This window comes from Schistocerca americana, chromosome X, assembly GCF_021461395.2.
Source record: "Schistocerca americana isolate TAMUIC-IGC-003095 chromosome X, iqSchAmer2.1, whole genome shotgun sequence".
Lineage (NCBI taxonomy): Eukaryota > Metazoa > Arthropoda > Insecta > Orthoptera > Acrididae > Schistocerca > Schistocerca americana.
The window spans coordinates 711,668,854-711,687,837 of record NC_060130.1 but is presented as its reverse complement, the minus strand read 5'-3'; the positions used below and the strand labels follow the sequence as shown (position 1 = coordinate 711,687,837).

At 37.6% G+C, this 18,984-nt stretch overlaps 1 protein-coding gene across 2 annotated transcripts in view; it reads right to left on the bottom strand.

The window, feature by feature from the left end:
* Window positions 1-18,482, bottom strand: part of LOC124555610 (PP2C-like domain-containing protein CG9801) — a 46,948-nt gene extending 28,466 nt beyond the window's left edge. Inside the window, exons 1-3 of one of the 2 annotated variants that reach the window (XM_047129579.1) lie at window positions 18,112-18,482; window positions 16,949-17,184; window positions 847-1,614 (exon numbers count right to left, since the gene is read on the bottom strand). In XM_047129579.1, the coding sequence (XP_046985535.1) occupies window positions 847-1,614; window positions 16,949-17,184; window positions 18,112-18,251 (1,144 nt within the window). In that variant the 5' untranslated portion in view covers window positions 18,252-18,482. The remainder of the gene's footprint in view (window positions 1-846; window positions 1,615-16,948; window positions 17,185-18,111) is intronic. The other variant, XM_047129580.1, reaches the window with a different exon arrangement.
* Between the last annotated feature and the right edge of the window lie 502 nt (window positions 18,483-18,984).

Here is an 18,984-nt window from a genome sequence, read left to right as displayed (position 1 = left end):
TTCCAAAATGGAATATGAATACACTTGTAAAAACCTCTACACATGCACAATTCCAATATGAAAGAAAAACGGAAAATCAAGTGAGATAACTCAAGTGGATCTTGTTAGCTACCCACTTAACAAATTCTTCGAACGTCAGTGTTTTATTGTAACATCTTTTCTAGTTGGCTAAGAAGTCAATTTAAGACTATCGCGAAAATTAAGATACATTAAAGTGCAAAAACAAAACAGTTTGAATATTTCTGCAAGGAAAATTTTCTTTTAAATTGGACTCTAGAATTTCTTCCAAAGTTATCTAAAAGTGTTTCTATGGTAACTTATCTCCAATGTGTTACTACAGCAAGAGTATGCATGGTGTATCAGAGTGTAATGCAAATGCCCACTTAACCTGCAGACTTAGGGCTAACAGTAACATGCTACTAACTCCCAATATTCCAGTTTAGTTTATCTGTCTGGCAACAGTTTGTGGCTTTAATACCTTGTTTTTTTTTTTTTTTTTTTTAAATCTGAATTATATATTATTTCTTACACATGCATAAATGCATGCACATTTCTGAACAGGTATCACAAAAGTTCATCCATAAAAGTATAAAATACATGCAGAAACTGATGCTCAACCCAAATGTAAGAAGAGAAAAATGTTTAACAAGCACAGGTAGCACCTAACGTGCAGTACATTCATTACTCTGAGGCTTATATAAAATTGCAAATTAATACAATTATGTAAACTATTTGTTTTTGTCACTGTTATTTAAGTATGCATGAGCTACTGCAATCCAATATTTTCACTCCACGCTACATACTTAAATGAACATCACAAATTAATTTATCGGTGGCAGAACTCACCAATACCTCCAGCTGACAATGGAGGTGGAGCACTCTTAGACTTTCGTATGGGTGACATATGTTTAGCCCAGTAATTGGCAGAAGCATATTCTGCAGGTGGTGGTATTACACATTCTTCTAGAATGTTACTGGTATGAAAGACATCAATACTTTCCACGGCAACAGTTCGCCGGCCACTCTTTTCATAAGGAAAATTTCTTGAATATATGTTGTTATCTGCAGTCTCACTTTCTACATTGGCTCCATTTCCAGAGGATGTATTACACACATTTTTCTCTATTCCTAAAGTTTCTTCAGCATTGTTCTCTGCTTTATCTAGCAAATGTGTAGTTGTATTATCAGAACATCTCGCAGCCACAATCTGTGCATTCCTGTTAAACTCTGAATTGCTTCCATTTGAATTATCAATGTTGGTGGTTGAAAGTTCTGCATTAGCATTATCTGTACCCAGGTAATTGTCTTCAATGATCCCTCCAACATTTGCATTCCCTGTCAAAGATTCATTTGAATTCTTTATAGTTTTGGAACTACTGCACACAGTATTGCCCAGAGATGATTCTTTGTTTTGGTTAGTTTCTTCTGAAACATCAACTGCAGAAGGCAAATCAGATACACTTGTCTGTACAGACAATTTCCCAACACTGAAGACAGATCCTGCAGCTCGAATGTTCATTACTGAATTATCTATTGGGTAAGTCCGATTAATACGAGGTTGACCATGGAACCATTGCTCATATCCATGAGTGGAATTACAACCACTTGCTGTAATTGGGACAGAAAGTCAACAGAACACATGTAAGAGAATGTAGCAAATAACTTTTGGATCAAGCCCAGAATGCGATTCCCCCTCAAAATTAATTTCATTGTTATAATCTAAATGGTACAATGTGTCAACTGAAATGAGCAGAAATGAATTAAAAAATTAAAGTAATATCACCTAATTTTTGAACATAAGTAGGTACCACTGCAACAAAAGTAAGAAGATTTTTGTAAGAGAACAAAGCTACTCTTAATACAATGGCTCCTAAAAGATGGCTGTGTATCTACATATATCAAAACATGGGCGACATTAGTGACATTTTAATAAATTAATAAAATAACACAGTTGTCATAAGTATGTAAACTGAAATTGGAAACAAAACAGCTATTGCTGTTAAGGTGCTACACTGTGATATCTGCAAACAAGACAGAGACTTGGCTGAATCAGGGGGAATCGCACATGAGACTAGGCATCAATTTTTAAAACTTAAATCATTTAATATCTGAACAAGTCAGTATTGTTGAAAAATTGAAAGAAAACAGAACTAAACAAATTACAATGTTTATAGATCATGTTACATATAAGTATTTCTAATTAAAGAAGTATCATCAACTTGCCCACCACATATAAGCACAGCAGAACATGCACAACCGAAACACACACAGGAATCCCTCCTTCATCTTACAGAAACTAATAAGAATACACAGTGTGCATATACAGGGTGTCCCAGGAGGAATGTTCAATATTCAGGAATAAGACAGGAATGATCAATTGAAGCAAAAAATCTAGTAAATATGGGCTCTAAAATGCATTCCGTTAGAGCTTTGAGCAATCTCGCAGTAGAAGAGATGTGTTTCACAGTAGCTATGTTGGACAAGTGCACGTAGTGTTTAAGGTATGCATATTACAAGCCCATATTTATTAGACTTTTTTTGCTTTGAATGATCGTTCCTGTGATATCCCTGAATATTGACTATTCCTCCTGAAATTCCATCCAGAGAGGAGAAATGCTATTGCATGGCTCGAGAATGCTAGTCACACCCCCATTAAATAATATTAAATGGTTATTAATGAACTGTAAAAGCATTCAGAAAAAAGTTCTAGATTTTGGAAACTACTAGGTCTCACAAATTACTATTGCAAACGTAGTGAAGTGGTCAGCTTGGAAGCAGGCTGTCTACAGCTGATGTTAAATTAGAACACGGACTTAGGTCAGATAAAGATCATATACTTCAAAACACGGGTTACACTGGGTGGCCTCCAGGAAACACTTGTGTTCTAGCTGAGGTCTGGATGATAACAGAGCGTAGTTACTGAATTCTGCTCTCCAGAATCCTATAGTGTTCACACACATGACGTGCCTCCCACCTCACTATTGGCTAATTCAATGGTGTGAATTCACCAGCAACTTTAAAAAAGGGCTGAAGGTGTCTCATCAGCAGCTGTCACTGCCTCGATTCTGAAAGTCTGGCAGTTTGGGTCACATAGGCACAGACAGACTTACGTTGGGAGAAAACTTGGAAAGACTCAGCTAAGGCCATTGAAATAATTTTTTTTCAAACGAATTCCCTAAAATATTTCCTGACCAGCAACCATCCTGTACACTATGGTACCTAAGACAATTAACTGATGATCATGAGACTTTTTTTGCCAAACCTACACATTTACGAAAATTATTGAATATATAGAACAGAAGCAGGCAGACTTAAATCAAATCAGGTTGAAACTGAGTCAACACATGAAATTGTTTGAACAAGTTCAACTTTTAGCCTACACTTAAAAACTGAATCCTTCTATTGCCACCAGATCCACACGCAAAAGTAAATGAAAACTTCAAGCGAAATCTTAGTTAAATATTAACTACAATGCCATTGCATCCCATGAGAACTGTCGGTAATTTTTGCCAAATCAGTTTCACAGTTGGTGTTATAAAACACACTGTGGAACTGTTCTACAGTTTTTGCTGGAAAATGACATGAAATAGGCAGCTAGTAAAGCCGCCCTTGATGGAAATATTACATTTCTTGACAACAAACACAAATGACATCTATTAGGACGTTCACATGGAGACTGGGATCACAAATCATGATGCAGTTGTGGCAACAATGACCACAAGGTATAAATGGCTACAGAAACAAGAAGGAAAGTATAGATGTTCAGAAAAATAGAGAAGGAGGTGTGTTTCCCTAATTTCTGAGACAGGGGCTAGATAATTTGGGCAGTTAATGTACTTAACTGTAACTGTAACAGAAATTTAAATTAATAGCTGATCAAGCCCTAGCAACAAATAAATCTAACAGAAGAATTAAATATAGAAATATAGGAAAACATCCCTCTTGTTACACAAATTATATCTAAACCGTCTACCAGAAGAACCAAGTCAGAAAACATCAACAGCTACTGTACTAATAGCCCATTGCAGGATCTCCCCAAACCTTACGAAAAGTGTGTCCTCTATAAAAGAAATGTCTTTGCAACAAAAATTAATTTCCCTTGTGATAACAGGGAAGAAAAATGAAAACAAAATTTTGATTCCTGTAGCAAATGTACTTTTGCAAAAGAAAATCAAGGAGTGTCACAATTCAACCGACATACTGCTGCAAGGATAACCATTATTAGCAGTGAAATGAAGCAGCACAAATTGCTAAAAGTAAATAAGACCCTGGAGCCCAATGGTGTCCCTGATAGGACCTATGAAGAATTTTCAAATGAATTAGTTCTAGTCCTAATCATAATTTAATACAGACGACTGTCCCCAACAATTACAGAAAAACGAAGTTACATCCATTTACAAAAGAAGACAACAGAAATGATTTAAAGAACTACCATCTTGCTGTACTTCCCCTGCCTGTGGCAGAATTATGGAAAACATTCTGAATTCTAAAAATGGCCTACCTTAATCAGACTGACCTTTTCCACGGCAATGTGTATGGCTCTCAAAACCTTTGTTAACAAACAATCCAAATAGCACTCTCTGCAGGTTATATTCCAAGAGTTATGATACATGAAAACACATACATACAAATGTATTAGACTCCCAACAAACTTTTTAATCAACACCATATGAAGACCTAATTTGAAAATGCATTCATATCTACATTGCTAAGCGCCTACACTGGAACACGCTGCCAGTAGCAGAGGGCAACAAAAATTTTATTTTCAATATGTCATGTAATTATTGGTTGAATTGAAAATACTGTTATAGTATAGTCATCAAGCAAATATACCCTTATGTTAAAAGTTTAATGTAATAAAACAAGTATTGTAGTCAGAAACTGTGTGTGTGTTTTGAGGCAGCATAACTGGTGGTGCGTAAACATCTGGACTCTATTCATTCACTATTTGAGAGTGAGAGCTTCCAACAAATTTTACACATAATTTCAAATTTATTAATTTTTCACTAGCAACTCTATTCACAACACAGTTTGCAGACAATGCCCACATATACAACTGAATGTACCCGCAAAATTACATCATTGCACAACACAGTGTGAGATCATAAACCTTTAGCTGCGTGAAAAATTAGCTTCTGCTTAAAATGGTGTGCAAATTACCCAGACTAATTTCAAACCTTTTCTCACTTACATTCTTAATGTCTATTATTTAACACATCAACTTATTTGCAATGCAATCAGATGTTTGCAGCTGTTTTACACATAGGAATTAAATTCTGTACTGGTAGGGCATCTAATTAGGCTTGAAAATTTACTGAAAACTTCCTGAAAGACAGGATAAAGCACACTGTGCTGAACAAACTGTCCTCAACAGAAAGAGTGGTAATTTTAGTTATGCTCCTGGGAAATCATATTGGGAGAATAATGTTCATGTTTTATGTACATGACATGGTGGACAATACTCGATGCAGGAAAGTGACACAAGTTGCCCACTTCATACATCTGGGAGAGATAATCCAACCATCAGGGCTGAACTCAATCGCCAATAACGATAGAATCTCCAGATTACAAAAAGCATATAAGCTCACTTGGAATCACTATAATAAGAAATCTATTTCTGTCAATACAAAACTAAGGCATTACAACACAGTAGCCCTACCAGAAGCACTTTATGCTGCAGAAACTACAGTGATTCATGGTTATACAAAGATCAGAGAGATTGAAAAGCAGGAAAGAAAAATTCTGAGGAAAATATATGGACCAGTGTTTTGGGAAGGAATTTGGACGAAGAGGCCAACTAGAGAGATTTACGAAGATATAGAAACAATAACAGACACCATTAGAAAGAGAAGGATGAAATTTTATGGACATATCAGCAGGATGAATAAAAGCAGGCTCCCAAGACAAATCTTTGAGATAGTAACCAAGAGCAAAAACAAGACAAAGTGGATCACTGAAGCACAAGAAGACATTAAAGAACTGGGGATCACACAAGACAACATAAACAATAGAGAACAGTTTAGAAACATCATAAAGAAAGACACACTTAAACAAGAAATACAGAGAACAGAACAGGAAAAAGATGGTTGGAAGAACACAAGAGAGAACACAGTGAACGTATGAAGAGAATTTGGGAAGAACGAAGAAGAAATCTTGACTACTCGTGTGTGTGTGTGTGTGTGTGTGTGTGTGTGTGTGTGTCGGATTATTCCCTTTTGAGAGATTGATTGAACTTGAGTAGTCCCAAATTCTCTTCATACATTCACTGTGTTCTCTCTTGCATTCTTCTGACCATATATATATGAAAATCAAATAGGGTGCTAGAAAGAAAACTGATGGCAAACAGAAAAAATGGGGGAAGTATTAAAATAATACAGCAGAGACCTGTGGCTGGTTGATCACCAGAATAAAAAGTATGAGCTGGAGTCCAGACACATCACAAAATTTTAAAACCTTGACCACATTCATAGAGGAAAGATCCCCATCAAAATTCTGCTTCTGCCACTCAGTTAAAATGTGGCTTACAGTGATTTGCACATCCCACGCATCACACACTGGGGGATGGTCTCGTCGGAGTAAGAAGACATGTGTGAGGGGTTAGTAGCTAGTACAGAGGTGGGTCAGGATCACTTCATTCCATTTGAGTTACCAGCATGAGGTATGCCATGGCCAGATAGTTGGCTCCACCAGACGCCTCTTCTTCTCCAACAATTGTGTGGATCTCTCACACAACAATGAAATGACAGCTTGCAGGGGGAACGGCACATTGTGTCATTGCATGTTTCCTGCAGGTCTCATTGTCAGCTTGGTTTGCTTGCACATTTCCCAAAATTCCCTTATTCTCCAGTACCTAATTCCCCCACTGCTGATGGAAGTACAGTTGACCATGTAGGAGCCAGACCATTTTCTCTGCTGGGTACATAAGCTGCAAAAATTGTAAGGCTCTAAGACAATCAGAGCAGACTAAAAACTGTTTGCCTCGAGGAGGCCTCATCTGCTCCAGTGCCTTCACAATCATGTGGAACTCTGCAGTAACATTATGCTCTGACTACACAATAAATGAATTAGCCTTGGCATATAAACACCAGAGTGTGACAATGTCTGAAGACTGAAGTGAAAGAATCACTATGCTCAGGCACAGGTAAAAGGTTTCTCTTTATTTGTAAGATACAGGGAACTGCAGAGTGCTTACAAGGGAAATTGTTTACAAAACACTAGTATGGTCTATAGTGGAATTCTACTCTAGCGTGTGGGATCCATGTCGGGTTGGACTAGTAGAGAACATCAAGTGTGTACGTACAAAGAAGGGCAGGATGAATGATTGCAGATTTATCTACCTCATTTGAGTGTGGAACAGAAACATTGATGAGTTCCATACACTTTGAAAAAGATGCCCAATATCTCGAGAAAACCTAATCAGAAAATTCCAAGAACCCATTTCGAAAATGAAGGAATACTGGCGTACAGGTATCATAAATATGAAAGTACACTAAAACAGCGCACACACAGGAGTATAAGCCATCACAATTTCCACGATCCATCCACAAATAGGATAGTAAAAAACCCTAACATGTAGTATAATAAAAATTAAATTATGTCAGGCAGTTTGAAATGATTTACAGACTCAGATGGACAGCTGAACTGACACCACTTCTAGACGTTGTTTCTTGGAATTGTTCATTCAGCATTGTGTGTCATGTCATGACATGAAAACACACATAAATGTCTTTTTAATACCAGTGCTACTAGCAACAGGAACAACATCTGCATCCATCCTATGGCAAACTCATTAAGATGTGATGTCATCTGCTGTATAGTTCGCTAACCTAAGAAAATACTTAACGGGATCATAAATTTACCATCAAGTACAGCTACATACATGATTCTACACAGAGAATACCCATTAAAATAAACATAACAATAAGAATGTTGCAGGCATGTCACAGGAAAGAATTTTAAAGCAAGTGCAACCTACAGAAAATCTAAATGATTCATTAGATGCCAGTAGCCGTATTAAGTGCAGATCGTCATTCAAATTATGGTCTTCTGTTCTCTCATGAGAATCATTGAAAGGATCAAAAAGATTTACATAAATCTGGGGCTTCTCGTAGCTGACTGAATGTAATAAATTTTGAAATCGTACACACAGTGAAAAACTGATTCTGTTTTTCCAAGATCACAGTCCTCAGGTATTACAAAATTGTGTGGAGTCATCATTATAACACACAATGACTGACAATAACTGAAATTCAAGTTGAGCTGCAGAGATGACAATATACTTTTCCTTGAGTGTGTTTCTAAGATGTTAAACTTGTTCCATACAGATACAGTCTGTCTCTTCCCCCCCCCCCCCCCCCCCCTTTTGAACCATGGACCTTATTGTTGGTGGGGGAGGTTTGTGTGCCTCACAGACACAGACAGCCATACCATGGGTACAACCACAATGGAGAAGTGTCTGTTGAGAGGCCAGATAAACATGTGGTTCTTTGAGAGGGGCAGCAGCAGCAGCTTCTGCAATAGTTGCAGGGGCAACAGTCTGGACAATTGACTGATCTAGCCTTGTAGCATCAACCTAAATGGCCCTGCTGTGCTGGTACTGCAAATGGCTGAACGCAAGGGGAAACTACAGCTGTAATTTTTTCCCCATGGTTATGCAGTTCTACTGTACAGTTAGATGATGATGGCATCCTTTTGAGTAAAATATTCTGGAGGTAAAAATAGTTCCCCATTCAGATTTTCAGGTGGGGACTACTGAGGAGGATGTTATCAGGAGAACCAAAACTGGCATTCTATGGATAGGAACATGGAATGGCAGATTCCTTAATCAGGTAGGTGGGTTAGAAAATTTAAAAAGGGAAATGGATAGGTTAAAGTTAGATATAGAGGGAGTTTGCGAAGCTCGGTGGCAAAAAGAACAGGACTTCCGGTCAGATGAGTACAGGGTTATAAATACAAAACCAAATAGAGGCAATGCAGGAGTAGGTTCAATAATTAATAAAAAAAATAGGTATGTGGATAAGCTACTATGAACAGCATACTGAATAAATTACTGTAGCCAAAACAGACAAGAAGCCCACAACCATTTCAGTAGTACAAGTTTATACGGCAACTAGCTCCGCAGATGAAGAGATTGAAGTAACATATGATGAGATAAAAGAAATTATTCAGCTATTTAATGGAGGCAAAAATTTAATTCTCATGGAGACTCGAATTCGGCAGTAGGAAAATGAAGAGAAGGGAAAACAGTAGGTGAACATGAACTGGGGGAAGGAATGAAAGATGAAGTCAACTGGTAGGATTTAGCACAGAGCATAATTTAATCATAGCTAACACTTGGTTTAGGAACCATGAAAGAAGGTTATATACATGGAAGAGACCTGGAGACACCTGAAAGTTTCAGGTTGATTGTATAATGGCAGGACAGAAATTTCGTACCCAGATTTTAGATTGCACGACATTTCCAGGGGCCACAATTTATTGGTTATGAACTGTAGAGTAAACTGAATAAACTGTGAAAAATTAGGAATTTAAGGGGATGGGACTTGGATAAACTGAAAGAATCACAGGTTGTAGAGTGTTTTAGAGGGAGCATTAGGGAATGACCGACAAGAACAGGGGAAAGGAATACAGTAGAAGAAGAATAGCTACCTTTGAGAGATGAAATAGTGAAGGCAGCAGAGGTTCAAATAGATAAAAAGACGAAAGATAGTAGAAATTCTTGGGTAACACAAAAGCTACTGAATTTAATTTAAAAAATAAGAAAATATTAAAATGTGGTAAATGAAGCAGGCGAAAGGCAATACAAAGGTGTAAAATATGAGAGTGAAAGAAAGTGCAAAATGGCTAAGCAGGAATGGCTAGAGGAAAAATGTGTGTGTGTGTGTTTACTGACTAAGGCTGTGGCCGAAAGCTATATGCAAGTCTCTTTTAAATGTGCCTGCCTGCAGCCTGATGTGTCTTCTTTATGGTAAGTAGCTATCTGCCTTTTCCTACATTGTTGAAATGACTGGCTTACAGGAAAATTACAGTAACCTTTGGAGAAAATAGAATCACCTGTGTGAATGTACAGAGCTCAGCTGGAAAACCAGTCCTAAGTAAAGAAGGGAAATAAAATTTAGACAAAATAGACTGTGGAGAACAGTGACCTGATGCTATATTTACATTAAAATGAGCAGTTGAGATTGTATTAATATTTCTTTATTGATCGGTTTCGGCTTATATACAAGCCGTCTTCAGAATTTCTTGGCCCTGCAAGGGTAGAAACAGAAAAGTTATAAACTGTACTATTACATATGGTCTTCAAATAGGATACAGAAAGGCTGTAGTATAAATAAACAGTCCTATTGCATATGGCATTAACAAATAGAGAAAGGTTATGGTGTTTACCCCTATGGCTGGTGCTGATAGCCCCTCAGGTTTCTCGTGGTAACCACTATTGTACACTCTGACTGATGGCTGTGAGGCCACAGGTTAAACAGTGTGCAATTCACATGCTGCCTATGGGTTACATCATCGCCAGCCAATGGCAGACGCTTCACAAGAGCTGCATGCAATTTGCACAGTGAGTTTGCGAACTCAACTGCTCGTTTTAAAGTAAAGATGGGAAAGCAGAAATGTGGAAAGAGTATGTAGAGGGCCTACACAATCGAGATGTACTTGAGGGCAATATTAAGGAAATGGAAGGGGACATAGATGAAGAGGAAATGGGAGATATGATACTGTGTGAAGGATTTGAGAAAGCACCGAAAGACTTAAGTCGAAACAAGGCCCCGGGAGTAGACAACATTCTGTTAGAACTGCCGTTGGCCTTGGGAGAACCAGCCATGACAAAAATTTCCCATCTGGTGAACAGGGTTGCAAGACAGATGAAACAGTCTCAGGCTTCAAGAAGAATATAATAGTTCCAGTTCCAAAAAATGCAGGTGCTGATAGGTGTGAAAATTACCGAACTACCAGTTTAACAAGTCACGGTTGCAAAATAACAATACAATTCCTTGCAGAAAAATGGAAAAACTGGTAGAATTCGACCTCAGGGAAGATAACTTTGGATTCCAGAGAAATGTAGGAACACCCGAGGCAACACTGACCCTACAACTTCTCACAGAAGATAGATTAAGGAAAGGCAAACCGACATTTATAACATTGAACGGAATGGACATTGTCTTGAAAGGAGGCTATAAGAGGAACATCAACAAAAGTAAGACAAGGATAATTAAATGCACTCAAATTAAATCAGGTAGTGTTGAGGGAATTAAGTAAGGATATGAGACATATATAGATGAGTTTTGCAGTTGGGGCAGCAAAATAACTAATGCTGGCTGAAGTAGAGAGGATATAACATGTGGACTGGCAATGACAAGAAAAATGTTTCTAAAGAAGAGAAATTTCTTAATATTGAATATAGATTTATGTGTCAGGAAGTCTTTTCTGGAAGTATTTGTAAGGAGTGAGAAGTGAATCATGGATGATTAACAGTTTAGACAATAAACTTTTGAAATGTGGTGCTACAGAAGAATGCTGAAGATTAGATGGGTAGTTCATGTGGTGTCACCGCCAGACACCACACTTGCTAGGTGGTAGCCTTTAAATCGGCCGCGGTCCATTAGTATACGTCAGACCCGCGTGTCGCCACTATCAGTGAGTGCAGACCGAGTGCCGCCACACGGCAGGCCTAGAGAGACTTCCTAGCACTCGCCCCAGTTGTACAACCGACTTTGCTAGCGATGGTTCACTGACAAAATACGCTCTCATTTGCGGAGACGATAGTTAGCATAGCCTTCAGCTACGTGATTTGCTATGACATAGCAAGGCGCCGTTATCAGTTACTATTGATACTGAGTCATGTACAGTCAAGAGCGACGCTCATCATTAATGGATTAAAGTTAAGTATTCCACCAGCTACGTCCGTTTTTCTAAAGTCTAATTTCCTTGTCCTGTTTCAGACCTCACGCCAGCCTGCGTGAGCTAAAACGCGTGCCTTTCGGCTTCCTCTAGTACCCGGTGTTGGCTCTGCTGCCAACCCACAACAGTTCACATAACTAATGAAGAGCTACTGAATAGAATTGGGGAGAAAAGAAATATGTGACATAACCTGACCGGAAGAAGGGATCAGTTGGTAGGACAAATTCTGAGACCACAACAGATCACAAATTTAATAATGTAGGGAAGCGTGTGGAGGTAAAAATTGTAGGAGAAGACCAAGAACAAATACCATAAGTAGATTCAGAAGGATATAGGCTGCAGCAGGTCCTCTGACATGAAGAGGCTTGGACAGGATATAGTAGCATGGAGAGCTGCAGCAAACCAGTCTTTGGACTGGAGACACCAACAACAGAAAACAACAACTTAGTCTTTCTGCAAACTGAAGAATGAGTAGGGGGGTACCCACCCCCTTCACTTCACTGTGTCACTAAGATTAGCAACAGGTTGTTTTACCAAGCCCTTCCACAGTGTGTCTTTCCAATCTGTTGTGAAGCAGTGCACAAACATGCCTGAAAAGTGTTTATTTTGCAATACATGTGTTGACAATATACAGAATACAAAATTAGAAAATACAAAACATGGAAGAAATGCCCATCAAAAGAATCCATACAAATCAATGAATGTTGCACAGAAATGTTTGACAGGAAACTGAGTTTTAGTAATACAGCATATGGGTTGTAGTGTTCTTGTGGAAAAGACCAAACCCCTGCCACAAGCACTATTTGGTCTTCAGTCCACAGAGGCTATACAATACGACCAATTTCATTTTTTCCACTTTTTTTATGAATACATGATTTTAATACAACATGAGGTGAATATTAGAAGGAATGAAGGTTGAGGTCCAAATACATGTTGACAAGGTCACAACAAATGAAGTGCAAGTCTGGATAATGAAATGACAGGGAAAGATATTGGCTAAGTCCTTTTCATCATTCCAGCACTCAAAAAAAGGAAGGTTAAGGTTTACTATCTCCTTGAAACTATGGTTATTATAGACAGAACCAGCATCTGTTGTCAAGAATGAAGAGCAGCATTTTATGTAGTCACTGACATAACAATGATAGGATTTTCTTTACATGTATTAGTTTCCAATGTTATGGCAACCTTTAAATACTAGCACTGGGAGTGGAAGTAAATTCAAAAATGGTTCAAATGGCTCTGAGCACTATGGGACTTAACATCTGAGGTCATCAGTCCCCTAGAACTTAGAACTACATAAAGCTAACTAACCTAAGGACATCACACACATCCATGCCCGAGGCAGGATTCGAACCTGCGACTGTAGCGGTCGCGCGGTTCCAGACTGAAGCGCCTAGAACTGCTTGGCCACACTGGCCGGCATTTATGCTCTTTATTAGACATGAAAAATCTGTTGGCTGTAAGATAGTCATGAGATCGGGCAGTCTTCAACTATTCATTCCGGCCAGCCGGAAGTAAATTAATTGGTTGAGGGAGGGTGGGAACAGACAAACATACAAAAAATTAGTTGGCAGCACATGGACAGCCCTTTGTACTCTTTAGCCACCTTGCAATGCATGTTTCATGCTTGTTCATATCCCTTGCTTCACTTGCAGTAAATAAATCGCCTTTCCACATATCACAGAACTCCAGGTGAAGATGCATATATGGTTTCCATGGCTTTTCCATTGCCCATTACTGTTGGTAACCATTCATGTGATGGCTGACGGGAACTGAACATGACAAATCACAAGTGGAATGTGGGTACCCAATCACATCATTCATTCACAATTTCTCATGTATAATAAATGATGTTAGCAGGTGTTTTGTTTCACTCACAGCAGAGTCACTGCATGTCAAGTGGTCCAGGAAAAATAGTAATTGGTTGCTTGATCATCTCAGAAAACTTTGGTATTGCTGGGTGAATTTCCTATGTTTAGTGGGCTCAAAAATATTTTTAATTTTTTATTGTTTATCATTTAGAAATGGCAGCCATTTTTGTTCCAGGTCACAAGCATTTTTCCACATGTCCAAGCATCTGCTGTTTATTTTTTTAATTATTCAGTAATGGGTTGCCCTAACCCTTTGAAGTAGAAAGCATTTAGTTCAGCACACACTGTTCTAAAAATTAAAACCATTATTATGTAGCTGATTGCATTCCTTAATGTGTTTTTAATAGCTCAAACTTGCTGGTCACAAATTTAAAAAACTCCATTTACTAACAGTACTTTTCTAGAGAAGAATTAATCTTTCTCAGTCTTAATATTTTTTTTTTGCTACTACACAATATAGTAGAGTTACTTTTTATCAAGCATCAATGGTCAGAAACTTACAGTTAAAAGATACACTATTTGGAAAAACTGATTTCCTTTATTTTTTCATTTTTTGGCCTGTGATATCTTTGTTAGGGAATCAGATAAAAATCTAAAAATTGCACACTCATAGACCTTTGTGATATAAAACTTCTATATAACACCTAAAAGAAATTACCCATGTTTTTGTAAACTGTGAGTAAATATGAGGACTTCACACCAACACACTGAATGAAAGATTTAACACTTGTCAGAAGATTAAAGGCACTCGACATCATCATCCCCTGATAGTGATCATCATCCATATGAAAAACCTGTACCAGTGACACCTCAAAATAAGGACGCAATGGTTTACAATGAACAGTGGGGGGCTGCTGAAGTTGATAATATTAATTGTCAAAACCAAAATGTGTACGTTAAATTTTGCCATCCACCAGGACCAAGGAGCTTGTTTAAAAAAGTTGAGAAGGACCAATTTTGAATGCTAGCTAAAAACATACTGAAGAAGCCGTGTCTCCTAGATTTTACAACTGTCATTGGGTGAACTTTTAATCTAAAGCTCAAACTGAGTGGAGAAATTTCTCAGATGTTCAATTAACAATGTAATAACAAGAAATGAGATGAGAACAACATAATATAATTAGTTGGCTCATTTTCAATAAGACATAACAAGTAATCATAGAAATGATAAAACTGATATATTTTACTCCATTAGCCAAGAATCACAGATATTAAAAAACATTTATGACCCACACTTGTAATTTTTTTGCATAGCTTCCAACAGAGTCTCAAAGTTGAAATTTCTACTAAAGTTTGATATTCTAAAGGTCTATTACATGTTTATTTCTCAGATTTGTATCTGGTCCCTTAAACATTGTAGGTCAAAAAATAAATAAATAAAGAATGTTTTTTCAGACAGTGTTTTTCTTCGGTGTAAGCTTCTGAGCATTGATACTCGATAAAAAGTAACTGCACTATATAATGGAACAGCACAAAAAATACTTCGGCTGAGCAATTAATCCCAAGATATTAAATATAGATTACCGAATACACCCAGTTAAGTGCTAATGGTTTCAATTTGTAAACCAGTGGGTGCTGAACTAAATGCGTGTTATTTCAAAGGCCTAGGGCAACTCACTTCTCAATCATTTAAAAAAGGCACACGTGTGCAAGAGTGAAAGAAATGCTTATGGCCTGAAACAAAAATGGCTGCCATTTCTAAATGATGAACAATAAAAAAAATTAAAAATATCTTTGAGTCCACTAAACGTTTGGGATTCACCCAGAGATTGACAAGTGATCAGTGCTGGACCGCTTGACATGGATTGACCCAGCAGTTTAATGTGAGTTATTAGGTCCCACCCTAAACCCCACCTAGTAAATATTAATTTACTGTAGGGAAAAAAGTGTAATATTACAGACGAAAACCACTACAAATATCTTTGATAAGCTCTGCTCTCAGGTCCCACCCTAGCCAGCACCTTCAAAACTGCAACATATTCTTTTGAACAGTGAAGTATTTCTGACAAACTAAGACAGCAAATTTCATGAGTGACTCATTGCCTATTGTATACTACCACCTCACAGAATATGTTCAACAATAACGAATTTCCAATTGCAGCATACAACGGAAGAGCCAGGGATGCTGTAGTGCACTTTGCCTATACTACAAAAAGTTTGTTACCAAGCAACAATTGGTTCAAAATGACTATACCAAAACAACCATACAAATAAGAATTTATTTCACATAAACAGGGTTGTTGGCCTGCTGACGTACACTTTCTGCAATACCTGTGACTGCCCTATGATCCTATTGATAGACATGTTTTGGAAACCCACAAAGAAGGGGTGTACGCCCTTCTCCAACTGAGCATTTGTACTGGCTCATCAAAAATAGCCCTGCATCCATTCTCACAGTACATGAAGCTTGTTTAGTACGAAGCACTCATACCATACATCCTGTCTTTTCCCATACAGTGATTTGTGCACATTAGTGACTTTGTGCCATTATGTCATTCTGTGGACTTGGATTTGTAGATATGAGTGTGTAGCTTAAAGGTTCCGGCAGTGCTTATCACTGCAAATTAATACAACTAAGACATGGAGAATGAAATTTATTACAACAAAAATCTCATCCGTGACAGACCTTAGAAATTTATCAGATTTCTTTGACATTTCACTTTTCAGAGTAACTATAGTTTCATTTTATCAACAATAATTAATTTATGTCTTGTAAGTTTGTGAAAAATAGGCAGGCTCTGACAGGCTGGTCTTACACATGACTTCTGTTAATGAGTCTCCAAACTGAAGAGGATAACAACATAAACAACTTCTGTTTATGATACCTAGAAGAATGATGCATAGCCTCTGACTGATGTCTTTCGTCATGCACATACTGGTACCCCACCCTTGTCAGAGAGCCATAAATAAGCATTACAGTCTGACTAGTCCTATCCATCAGACAAACAGAACACTCATCACCAATTAGGTAGGCTAGACGTAATTAAGTGAGCAACAGATATGAATACCTTTGTGTTGCCTAAAAAAATATATCAACAGTAGAGGGTTGAACCTGAATACTCTACACTCCTTCTGCAGCTAACACTATACATGGTAATAATGGTATTTCACATTCACTTGACAATTATGTCTGTACAGTTCAAATTAAGGAAGGGAAGAATATCTTTAAATGGTACCTGTGGAACGGTCGTGCTCTGCTTGTTGATCGTGAATATCAATGTAGTCAACATCTGGATCACTAGCTGATAAATGCCTCTGACGCCTGTTGACAGACGTCAATCCACCATCTGGTCCTGTCACAGCTGCAAATACTGTCTCAACTCCTTTCACAACAGAACCCAAGGACCGAACTGGAAGTTCATGAGGGTTTCGCCCATGGAGAATGACAGGTTCGTCTGAACGAACATCATGACTGAAACAAATAAACCAAAATGCAACTAACAGTTACTGAAACTGTGTTAATGAAAAATAAAAGTAATGAGAAGATGAGAAGGATTCGAAACATTTTTTGAGTGCCAAAACTGGCAGCTCTATTATTTACTAATAACTGGATAAATAAAGCAGGGGGTACATAAATAATTCAAACTGCATACTATACGTTTCATACATTTCTGATATTAGGCATAAAATGCTTTAGACTATGATAGCAAACACGGGTGAATTCTTCACTTTTTTTGTACTGAACACATGAGAAGTTCTTATGATTACTGACGCTGATTGCATCGTTTGATGAAAGTATGAACGATTTATTGGTTGCAAAACACGTGAGACTACAGAACGGGTATGTCTGGACAAAGTCCTCCGCAAATAAAGCCACAGGTAACTGTCATGACTGGGTACTTAAAAATCCATTCTCTACAACGATACATAGATTTTCAGTTCATGATGCATGGTTGAACAAAGTAATGTCGCACATATAATCACGGGAATCGAAAAAGAGCGTATTATGTTCAACTTTTGGTGCACAATTAATACTCGTTTATACCTACACAATGTAAATATTTACTATCAAACGCATGCAACATATACGTGACATTACGCACACTTGAAAATAATAAACATGATTTACACCATCATTACTGCTAAAATAAAAATATGAGCGCGCCGATTATTGGGCAGATATTCTCTCTCCCTCTCCAAACAAGAGCTTTTAGCTGGCGTGACACAGATGGGTTTTTATTTTTCATCTACGTTTGAAAAGCACTTTAAGAGATTCAGTACTATTCTTTATACCAGTCAGAATTTTGTCTTTACATACTTCTGAACCCTGCGTAATGCAACACACACTAACAATGGGCTTTTTGAAAGAACTATATGCGCTCATGAAAAATGCACTTACCCACTTAAATAGCGGTGAATGAAACAACTTCCAGGAGAATCTGACTGTTGATATTTTTCACAGGTTACATTTTCTTGCTGAGTATTAACTGATAGTTGCCTTATAAAGCCTACCACTTTCTTTCTTAGTGATGGCATCATTCAAGTAAGATTTCTGTTGCACGACAATACACGAATGATCACATCCTCCACAAAAATGAACAAAAAAAAACACAGTTCAGCAATGACACACCGAATATTTTCATATCGCTGAGGGTCGAATTCCAAATTCAATAACTTTCTTGCGTGGGCCTTAATTATACGCTCAGTAACTACCTACATAGCACTCCAGCTCTTGTCGCACTGTTTACTAGGCCGCTAGCTTTGCTATGCTTACTACTCCACTATCGAAACCATACTCTATGATCGAAACCTATCATATATATTACGATGAATCGATAATGTCATGTGTACAAAATAGTTCTCGATTCCAATTTGTTGATTTCTTTTGTAAATAACATTGTGTTTACACATTTTTCAGGTATTCTTGATGGTGATAGCGTCTTAGATTGCAGTAATCTTCGTCTTATAGAATTAGTTGATTCGAAGAGTAATAGCAGAACGCACCATAGTCAGTGAAGTACGAGGAAGTTGCGGTGGTTAAATTACAAGATGCTTGAAGAATTACAGCTCTATGTCGCCTGTATTTTGTACTAACATATGTTCAAAGGGACAGTCACGTTAAAGTGGTTTAAGAGATTAGTTTCGATAACATCGCCGCATTTGTATAATTTTCTTCATCATGCCCATGGTAGTAATCATACAGGAACGTTTACAGATACAACGAAAATTACAAATTAACTCGTAAACCAATCGGAAAGGTACTATAATAATA